General features: G+C 39.9%; 1 protein-coding gene across 1 annotated transcript; it reads left to right on the top strand.

The window, feature by feature from the left end:
• Positions 1-795: 795 nt before the first annotated feature.
• Positions 796-11,337, top strand: LOC143509592 (uncharacterized). Its single transcript, XM_076998449.1, is given in 3 exon segments — positions 796-1,531; positions 9,097-10,882; positions 10,884-11,337. Coding segments are annotated over 3 exon segments (2,976 nt in total).
• The last annotated feature ends 321 nt before the right edge of the window (positions 11,338-11,658 follow it).

The raw sequence follows: 11,658 nt of genomic DNA, 5'->3' as shown, positions 1-11,658 counted from the left end.
ACTTAGACCTGGTCTTAAAGCATGACAGCTGTTCGGCACATTTCAAATATCACATTACTCTGTCCAGTCTGCTTTTATGTCAGTATGGGTGCCATCAGTAACTAAAATTTTCCTTCATGTATTTTTACCCACGTGCTACCCTGTGTGCCTCAGTTCACACTGGTTTGATCAATAGACTCTGTACCCCGTTTGGTCCTTCCCAGACTTCCTTACTTCCTTATCTCTTTTACCATCTTTGTTCAACAATGCTATTTTATTTTATTTCATGAATTAATTAATTAATTAAATGGGCTCCTGTGACATAGCCTGCTTGCCTCTGTCTCTCAGCTCGCCCCCCCTTTTGATATCCTGTAACTGTGTGTGTGCGACTTCTGCTTCATGCTGTGTACTGTCTAACAGGAAGTTGAGGTGTATCAGCAACTTCCTCTTCCCCCTTATTCTGAAACCCACTCCGATCCTGCAGGAGTGTGTTTCAGACACATCTAAGAAAAATGGTAGGTTATAATCATCAACTGCCTAAGTCCACGGCCTGTGCCAATACCTGTTTTAGTTTAATGAATTGTCTTTCTCTGTAATGGGGAAATACTAGTCAAATGAAGTTGTTTAAATAATCTAGGTATTACAAGATTTAAATTAGCTCACACTCCGATGCCTTGCTGTACTCTATAAAAAATTATTGTAAATATAATTAAGTTTTTTTAAGTACTATCTAAAAGAATAATCTAGTAAGAATCTCACAGAAAATTACATGCAATACTTGGTGTTTCTGATCTTCTGAGTGAGAAACTGAAAAGGATGAAGGTGGATACCCCCATTGTGACCTGGATTACTGACTACCTTACCGGCAGACCACAGTATGTACGTTTGCAGCAGTGTGTGTCGGACAGGGTGGTTAGCAAAGTTGGTGCTCCACAGGGGACTGTCCTCTCTCCCTTCCTTTTCACTCTCTACACCACGGACTTCAACTACTGCACAGAGACTTGCCACCTTCAGAAGTTTTCTGATGACTCAGCAATAGTTGGATGTATCAGCAAGGGTGATGAGGATGAATATCGGACGACGGTGAATGACTTTGTTGAATGGTGCGAGATGAACCATCTGCAGCTTAATTTAACAAAGACTAAAGAACTGGTTGTGGACCTGAGGAGGGAAAAGGCACCGGTGACCCCTATGTCTATCAGGGGGGTCAGTGTTGACATGGTTGAACACTACCAATATCTAGGTGTTCACATTGACCATAAACTGGACTGGGGTATGAACACTGATGTCCTCTACAGGAAGGGCCAAAGTCGCCTCTATTTTTTGAGGCGTCTGAGGTCTTTCAACATCTGCCGGACCATGCTGAAGATCTTCTATGAGTCTGTTGTGGCGAGTGCTATCCTGTATGCTGTGGCATGTTGGGGGAGTAAGCTGAAGGTGGCAGATGCCAACCGACTTAATAAACTGATTCGTAAGGCCGGTGATGTTGTGGGTGTGGAGCTGGACTCGCTGACGGCAGTGTCAGAAAGGAGGACTCTGTCTAAGTTGAGGGGTATTATGAACAATGTATCCCACCCACTCTACAACACTGTAATGAGACACAGGAGTACTTTCAGTGAGAGACTCATAAATCCAAAATGCACTACAGAGCGCCACAGAAGATTATTTTTACCTGTGGCCATTAAACTGTACAACTCCTCTTTAAAAGCATAATGCTCAATATTCATCTGTGTAATGTCTACTACTAGTATTACCTTCGAATGTGCAATACTATTATTATTACAAGATTATACAATATTATTATTACATTTCAAATGTGCAATACCCTCTCAATAACAACAACAATTGCATCTGACACTTCACACTTTATTTTTATTCTTATTTCTCCTGACACTTTATTTTATTTCTATTGACACGTTATTTTATTTATTTCTATTTCTTCTTTTAAACTTTGTTTGATTTGTCATTTAATTATGTAAATATTTTTGGTATTTTTTATATAGTGTATTTTTATTAATAGGAGCAGCCGTAACAATTGCAATTTCCCCCAAGGGATTAATAAATATTTCTGATTCTGATTCTGATTTCTCTGTAATAGTTTGTCTTCAAATACATTTTGTATATTTTAGTCTAAATAGCAAAGTAAAATTTACAATGCTTTTGTAATTTTCTTTTTGTGAGAAGCTAAACTGAAAACAGCAAGTAAAAGGTCACTTGCAGAATCCACGCATGCGCAGTGATATCAGCAAGTCAAACGTTTTTCAGCGGAGTGCAGCTGAGATTTTGTTACTGTTGCTGCACTAAAAGAAGCAATTTTTTCTTGCTTCACAAAATGTTGCACAATGCTTTGTAATATTTTAATGCTGGTTTTATATCAGAAATGAATACTGTTAATAAAAATATTTATCAGTTAAACATTACTAAAGAACTTCAAAAATTACTACTATTACGTAAATAATAAAAGCCATGGGAGAATGTGGTGCTACATTGTTGTAGTAAAATCTACTAAAGTACACCGAGTAAAATCTAATTGCATATATTGTGTTGCAAAGTAACATTTACTGAAACATTTTGTAGTTAAATACACTGAAAATTATGAGTACATATTACTTGAATATATGCTTTGTTAAATTTACTTGCTGTTTCTACATGGAAAAACTTTCCTAAGTTTTTTTTTTTTTTTTTGTAAACCATACTCCAAATTTTTCAGTGTACTGGCTCTCCTTGTCATGCTTCCCTACTCCTTTCCCATGTGACCAGGGTGTGAAGCTAACGAGATGTGTGGAGTGGCTGAATCTCCCATCATATACCAGCACTGCTGGGCATGTCTCAGCTTTGCAGGGGTCGCCGCACCCCTAGGCCTCACAGACCCCTAGTTTCAATTTCCCATACCTGATCCTGTAGCTGTTCCTCAAATTCCTCCCATGAATTGGATCCCTTCCTATGTCATACAACAATATAACATGAAGTGGGTCGGGTGGTGGGACAAAGATTAAATCAAAGTGATCCGGCTTCAAGGTCATGAACTGGGAGTGGACGCCCCTCGCGGATCATGAGTGAGGCTTCAGGAAACCTCTGTAGATAGCAACCGTGGAGGGCAGTCTGTGGACATCAGGTGTCTGCTGTCTGTGAACAGTGCATTTGTAATGTCTCTTCCACAGGTTAACAGGTGCAGTGTTTGAACCTGTGTTTAATGGCCTGCTGGCCGCAATGTACAGTCATTAGAACAGCTTTGTGCAGACTTTGATATTCTCCAGCCAGAAATGATAGTCTTTGAGTACCGCCAGTGAGGGACAACATAGGGTTTGCCGTAGCTTTGCTGTCCGAGTTCTCATCAGGGCCCCGCCATTGCCCTGGTGCTGCTGAAGGGTTGGTGCTGGACCTCTGACCTCTGGCCCTCATCCTACGGTTCTGTGGGGACTCTCTTTCGCCCAATGACTCTCCTGAACAGAGAACATCCACCCCACCTGCCACAACGAAGTTGCCAGGATCACTGTGACCTTCCTTGCCCCTTCCCAAAACCCCTTCCTCTAAAATTTAGGTTAAACCCATACTGTTGATACTACTGCATAAAATAATACACTTAGGGAACATATTGAGGTCTCTGGGGCGGACCCCCGCTCTGAGGACTGTTGTAGTGCAACAACATGCTCAGAGACATTTCATCTCTGCCCAGCTTCAAGAAGAATCTCAAAACCTTCCTGTTTAAATCTGCTTTTAATTAAGAAACTCCAACTCTGTTCTAAATGCCATCTTATTTACTTTATTGCATTATTTTTCCATTATTTCACAATTTGTCACTTTATTACAATCTTTTATTGTTTTCCATGTTTAATTTCTTTTAACATTCTTTTTCCTTTCTCTTTACTTCCTTTTAATGTTTTCTTTTTTTTATTTATCCTGTAAAACACTTTGAGTTGCATGTATGTATGAAAGGTGCTATACAAATACAGATTATTATTATTATTATCATTATTGTTGTTGTTATTATTATTAAACATTTCCCAGTCACTTTAACTGGCGTCAGGTTCCCCATATTGAACTGACCCATTCAGACCCATTCCAAAAATTTGAAAAACATGGAAATGTTGATCAATATCCAAAAAAGCTACTTTCATGGATTATGTATTCAGGGCCCGCAGTGTAAACAATTTCAAGTATTTATTAGGGGTCCAAGCACCAGCGGTGCTGGAACCCTATTGTATTTGTTCCGATTATTATTATTCTTCTTTTTCTGCCCTAAAACGCATCGTGCAGCCTAAACCGTAAGTCGTACAGACTTCTCCTTTGGCCAACTGGTCAAGGACACCTCCGCTACTCAGGCACCCAACGCCAGCCATATACGCCTATAGGTGGCGCTATAGCGCACACAAACGCGCAAAAAATTTTCACGCCTACACCGTATGTCGTAAACAAAAAATTCCAATTGCATCTGATCGGCCATGTTCCATTCTACAAAAAATAAAATTGTGGCCATATGCTCCGCCCCTTAGATTTCGAGCTAATTTGCATAATATGCAAATACACACACATTTTTGAGCGCGTACTAGTCCCTGGATTTTTCACATACATGCACATATGTGATATCCAGGCGCTCAGAAGAGTCTGAACTTTAATTGTTATGGAGCCAAAGTGCACATTTCTGCACATGGGCGTGGCCACATGCATCACAAGTCAAGCGTAGAAAATTCCTTCGCCAAAAATCCACATATTCTGCTATATCTCAGGCATTCTTTCACGTATTCATACCAAATTTCACATACATGTACCTATTGGGTGTCTAGACCTGCACATACATTTTGGCAGACATGCACACCTAGGTGGCGCTATAACGGCCAAAAAACTCTCCTGCCCTCCATGCTTTCATGTAGAAGGACAATCATGATCTCATATGATTCTATGCAAAATCACTAACAACTTTGTAATTGCAAGTGCTTTGCAAAAAAGTACAGATTTTTGTGTATAATCCAATACATATAATTTACACTTTTCATACTAGTCCTAGGATTTTCACTCCATCACCTCAAATCACATATTATAATATCCAGCAGCATGTGAAATACAAAACTGGTGGAACAAATTCTAAGATTCTTGCAATTTAATATTTTTCATATGCATCACAATGGTACCGTCATGACATATGAACTGCATATTTCAAAAACTCCCCTATATAATGTCTGATTGTTATGAAAATGGACAGACACATTCAGAAGACCACTGAGGTGATATCTGCCAAGTTTGTGCCAAATCCATCCACAAATGGTTGTACTGTGAATATTTTCATTTTCTATGCTGAACATGCATGCAGATCAAAGGTCATTCTTTTCCTCAAAAGAGTTAGAGTTGAGCCTGTAATCCAGTCAGACCCATTAGCTCAATGGGTAGAGCAATGTGCTCCCAGCCACAATGCACGTGGACAACGGGGGTTCGAATCCCACGTTGGGCAGTATTCCACCATAAGTTTAAAAAGCTGCCATTTAGATTCTGTTTTTTGAGCAGGTACTTCATTCACGAACGTGCTTCATATACTTTCATGTACATTTCATAAAGCTTTACATAATGTTGTGCCAGTGGGTGCGCAAATCTTGCCAAACCTCAGCTTGGACCCCGTAATTGCCGCTTGCGGCTATATTTTTTATTATTTTTATTTGTTATTATTATTATTACTACCACTCCTCTAAGTCTCCCAGAGCCAAGCTCTTTCCTGCTGTCAGCTTATTCAGTTTAACTAACCAAATGCCTCCTCCCTCACTGAGAGGGGGAAGTTGGTCAGACAGGGCAGTGACATCAGTCAATGGCAGAGACTAATATTCACCAAGGCCAGTGGGCCTGTGCACAAATGGCATGTTTAAAACTCCCTGTAATTTTGACTCACTTTTCCTAGATCTAGTGCCCTGGTACGGGCCTACAGACTCATCCAACTCACAACACTCTGGGGCTAAATGCTGGGGCGAGAGAAGCTGTTTTGTGACATTACGTCATTCTTCTCTGGCTTCTATCAGTTCCTCTACTAGGGAGACACTTCCTGACTTCAAACCATCACCCCCCACTGTTTCTCCCTCTGACATGTTATCTTCACTCTCTTCACTTACCCCCACGTGTGCGTTCTCAACATCTGACTCCACCCAAGTCCCTTTTAATTTGCAGTTAATCCTTACCGCGCGACCTGACTTACTTTTATTGTCTATTTCGCTTTTTCTTGCTCCCTTAACTCCCTTCTTGGTCTTTCCTAGTTTAAATCCTTTAACAGGACTAGCACGCTTTTCTACCTCTGCTCGCCTGCCTGTTTTCTGTGTGTGGCGTGTTCTAATGTTGTTCACCACTTCCTCTCTGTCAGTTTCTTCAGAGTACTCAGACTCTCTTCCTGATCTGGCTTCCTGTGAACTGTCGCAGTTCTCCCCCCTCTCTCATCTTGTCAAACGGATCAATTTGCATTGGTTTTTACACTCTTTATTGGGGGTTTTAACTATTTGCAGGGTTCCTGTTTTTACATTAACCACTGCATAGATTCCTTTTGTAGTGTTGGTGGCACTCTCCTGTGAGGGTGGCATATTTTTCTTACTATCCGCTATCTTCCTGGCCTGTTCCCCGATATCCCAAGCCAACAACGCTTATATTTTGCATCGCAATGCTAGTTCACTTTCACAATTGATCATTTGTTGCTCTTTCAGTTGTTCTAATTTGCAGAGAGACTGTGATGATTTATGGTCAATGATGTCACCTCAAGCCACACGGTCGTCACCTGCCTTCCTGCCTTGGACACCCATACGTCTAATTCAGCATAACAGCCAGCCCTTATTTAGTTCCACTTCTTACAATTTTCTTCAATAGCATAAATTACTTTACTGGTCATATTCATCTGTTTCTCTAAAGTATTTCATTCCCATGAACCAACATTCCATTCTACATCAAACTGTTTGTATGACTTCTGCATTTCCTCACCATGTTGATAAAAAACAGATACTCACCTGAAATTGTCTTCAACCTTACTTACTAGACTGAGGGTTCTGTTGACACCGTAAGGTTTACCACCCTCAATCAATTCAGGTTCCTTGTCCGGCTTTTTGCTTGTCCAATTTGGGTATTTATGGATTCCTCCGGTCCAAAGGTCTACCAAAACCTAGCGCGCGGGGACTTTAACCCCTGCGTATCCGTTCGCCCCGTCAGACGAACGGTTCGGCTCGCCACACCACGGAAACAAAACCACTTATTATGCCGGTAGGGACTCTAACCCTTTTTCCATAGGGACTCTAACCCTATATTTTCCTTTTTGGGACTGAAACCCTTTTCCTTTTAGGGACTAAAACCCTATTCCTTAGGGACTGAAACCCTATTCCTTAGGGACTGAAACCCTTTTTCCTTAGGGACTGAAACCCTATTTCCTTAGGGACTGAAACCCTTTTTCCTTAGTAAAAAAATTATTTATTTATTTATTTTATTTTATTTTTATTTATTTATTTTTTTTTAAACCAAAGACTGGATTTAATTTGGTATCGCCCAAGTGCCATTAGTTAATCACAATTTAGTTATGCACAATTTGCAGAAATTTGTTGTAACAGGTTTTCTGCTTACCCCTAGTTTTTTGTGCCGGCACGGATGAACTAACAGCCTTTAGACGAAGAATTCCAAAATGTCTCGCATCACGTCGGGGTCACCAAAATTGTTGCGCTTGGTTCCACTTTCACCTTAGCGCAGCATGTTCGTTGATGCAAGAGAAAACATTACCAGTCTTGTCTTTAACCTTTTATTATAAGCAAGTAAAAATACAGAGATCTCTGGAGAGAGAGTATGCAAAACCCTATCTACTCTACCCTATAGCATTGTGCGCAGGTCTCTCTAACTCAGACACTTTTCCTCCTGTCCTATATAGTGTGGTCTGGGTATAAGCCCCCACCTTTGCTACTCAGCGATGGAGTCTCCCTATGTCTGATAACTTGTCTGCCTATTGCTCAAAAACTGTTTTTGCATGTTCTCCAAAAGTTGTTTGTCTAACACTTTCAGAATTAGATGAGCCCATCTTAGTTCCCTAAATCCTACAACATGTTTTGACAAATTAGCGATCACAAAGGTGAAAGAGGCCCCACGTCTTGGGGTTTTAATCCACTTAACTTCCACTTAACTTTCACTCCTTGGGGTTGCACCTAAGTTACAGACGTCAAACACACAGTTGTTTCCTCTCTCCAAGTTTTCACTTCGTGGTTTTGCAAATGTCAAGTGGACCTACAGAGGCTGTTTTGAAGCTTCCTCTTTTTAGCTAACTTTCTCCTGCATGTACTTAAAAGGGCAGACAAGCATATTCTCAGATACTTTTGATAAAAGGTAATTTGATTAACACTGTAATGTAAACAAAATATAAAGGGATTACAATATTGATCTTAAGCAGTATGATTAACTGTAATGCTAATGTATTTTAAATATATAATTTCCAACAATAGATAGATAGATAGATAGATAGATAGATAGATAGATAGATAGATAGATAGATAGATAGATAGATGCATAAGTTTCTGCCTTTATCTTACTATCTATTTGATGCAAACATCAAGCAATACATGCATGGGGTCTCCTTCCAGGATGAGGAAAACCTCACGCCAGCACGCCTGGTTTGGACAAAACCTTAGGTTTCTGACCCTTTGGCATGTCCTCATTCGTTATAAGTGACATCTGGACAGGAGTTAAGCATTTAGATCAATAGATGCATACGTTTCTGCCTTTATCTTACTATTTACTTGATGCAAACATCAAACAATACATGCATGGGGTCTCCTTCCAGGACGAGGAAAACCTCACGCCAGCACGCCTGGTTTGGCCAAAACCTGAGGCTTCTGACCCTTTGGCATGTCCTCAATTGGTATAAGTGACATCTGGACAGGAGTTAAGCATTTAGATCGATAGATGTATACGTTTCTGCCTTTATCTTACTATCTTAGTAATGCAAACATCAAACAATACATGCATACATGCATCCACTGACATGGGCTTTTACTTCTATATTGAACTCAGACGTCATTATACAAAACGTAGTAGGACCTACACATTATCGAAATCATACCCTAGATCTAATCTTTACGCTGGGTATCGACGTAGATAATATAAATATACTTCCACAAACCGTAGCAATCTCTGATCACTATTTAGTCCAATTCGATCTTCACCTTAACATAAATACCCACCCGTCTCATCGGCTGTGTATAAAGCGCTCGATAAATTCATCAACAGCAAAACAGTTTATTGAAACCCTGCCTGATTTAACTGCTTTAGCCCACTTGCCATCCGATCCAGGAGAGTTAGATAGTCTAACTGACTGCTTAGATAATACCAGATCAGCTCTAGATATAGTAGCTCCACTAAAATATAAAAAGGCTAGATCCAAAAAGCTCGCCCCGTGGTACACTGACCAAACTAGAGACTTAAAACAAATAGCACGTAAATTAGAGCGGAAATGGCGATCTACTAAGTTGGAAGTATTCCACTGTGCCTGGAAGGATAGCATTATTGACTACAAACGGGCACTCGCTAAAGCACGCTCAGCATACCTAGCCTCACTGATAGAGAAAAATAAAAACAGTCCTAGATTTCTTTTTAATACTATTTCTAAACTTACAAAAAACCAAGCAGGCGCAGAACCTCAGATTCCAGTAAACCTAACTAGTAATGTATTTATAGATTTCTTTGATAATAAAATTGAGAATATTAGACAAAATATAAAACCTTTTATTAGCAATACAACTGGTATGTCATCTGGTTTGGTTGAAATTGATTTAAATTACATACCGGGAGAAAAACTTGATGCTTTTCATCCACTCCCACAATCAGAATTAGAGAAAATAATTTCTTCCTTAAATTGTACTACCTGCACACTAGACTCAGTTCCCTCAAAGTTATTAAAAGAGGTATTACCAGCTGTAACTGAACCTCTTTTAACTATAGTTAACTCATCCATTACAATAGGTCACATGCCCAAATCATGTAAATTAGCAGTTATTAAACCTCTGATCAAGAAACCAAATCTTGATCCGACTGTCCTATCTAATTATAGACCCATTTCGAACACATCATTTATATCTAAGATCATAGAAAAAGCTGTTGCCCAGCAATTATGCCTATATCTGCATAGGAATCACATATTTGAAAAGTTCCAATCTGGCTTTAGGTCCCATCACAGTACTGAAACAGCACTAGTCAAAGTAACAAATGATCTCCTCCTTGCTTCTGATCAAGGCTATGTATTACTGCTAGTGCTTATCGATCTTAGTGCAGCTTTTGACACAAATGATCATAGGATCTTGCTAAAGCGATTAGAATGCTGGGTTGGAGTCTCAGGCACAGCCCTTTCATGGTTTTACTCTTACTTGACAAATCGCCATCAGTTTGTAGAGCTCAATAATATTCCATCCAAACGTACAATAGTTAAATATGGGGTCCCACAAGGCTCCATCTTAGGACCACTATTATTTACATTATATATACTACCACTGGGCACAGTTATAAACAAACATGGTGTCAATTTTCACTGCTATGCAGATGACACTCAACTTTACATATCAGCCAAGCCTGATGACAAACTCAGTTTAGGAAAAATTGAGGCCTGTGTAAGAGATATTAAATGCTGGATGTCTCTAAACTTCCTCCAACTAAATGAGGACAAAACAGAAGTTCTCCTTGTGGGCCCTAAGGCCGCTAGACAAAAAATTCCAGATCTAATGCTTAATCTTGCAGACTATCCCATTACACCTGGCACAGTAGCCAAAAACCTAGGCGTCATACTCGACTCCGACCTATCATTTGATAAATACATAGATAATACTGCTAGGATAGCTTTTCTACATCTCCGCAACATTGCCAAATTAAGAAATGCATTATCACAGGATGATGCAGAAAAATTGGTGCACGCCTTTGTTAGCTCTAGATTACTGCAATGCACTACTGTCGGGATGTTCAAATAGGAATCTAAATAAACTTCAAATAGTTAAAAATGCCACAGCCAGAGTTCTGACCAGAACTAGAAAATTTCAACATATTACACCAGTCCTATCAGCTCTGCATTGGCTCCCAGTTAAATTCCGTATTGATTTAAAAATTCTATTATTAACATATAAAGCACTGCACGGGCTTGCTCCTGAATACCTCCAGAAACTTATTTCCTACTATGAACCCCCATGTCCACTAAGATCACAGGGTGCTGGTCTTTTATTAGTTCCACAAATTAATAAGGTAACATCAGGGGGAAGAGCCTTTTCTTATAAGGCCCCCCAGCTTTGGAACAACCTTCCAAAATGTGTACGGGACTCTGACACAGTCACAATCTTTAAGTCTAGGTTGAAAACCCACCTATTTGGTTTAGCATTTGATAATTAACATCCCCCCTTAGATAAATGTACAGATCCAGGGGTTCATAGATGAAGGGTTTTATGGTAAACTGGGGCGCTGGTGCTGTCGTCCTGTCACTGCTCGTGGTCACTCAAGTTTGTTGACAGGGCAGTGGATGGATGCCATTGTCTCAGAATGCCCCCAAGCCTATGTTACATTCTGGTTCTGCCTTTTTAGCTAGGCTGTAATAGTTTAACTTAATGCAGGAGTTGCTGCCACACTACAGAAATGTGTTTAATTTCATCTGTCCTGTATATGTCCTCATACAGAGCTAATTTTCCCTGTTTTATTTTCTCCACATGGCTGCCC

The sequence above is a fragment of the Brachyhypopomus gauderio genome, chromosome 3 (genome assembly GCF_052324685.1).
Source record: "Brachyhypopomus gauderio isolate BG-103 chromosome 3, BGAUD_0.2, whole genome shotgun sequence".
NCBI lineage: Eukaryota > Metazoa > Chordata > Actinopteri > Gymnotiformes > Hypopomidae > Brachyhypopomus > Brachyhypopomus gauderio.
This window is presented reverse-complemented; position numbering and strand designations above follow the sequence as displayed.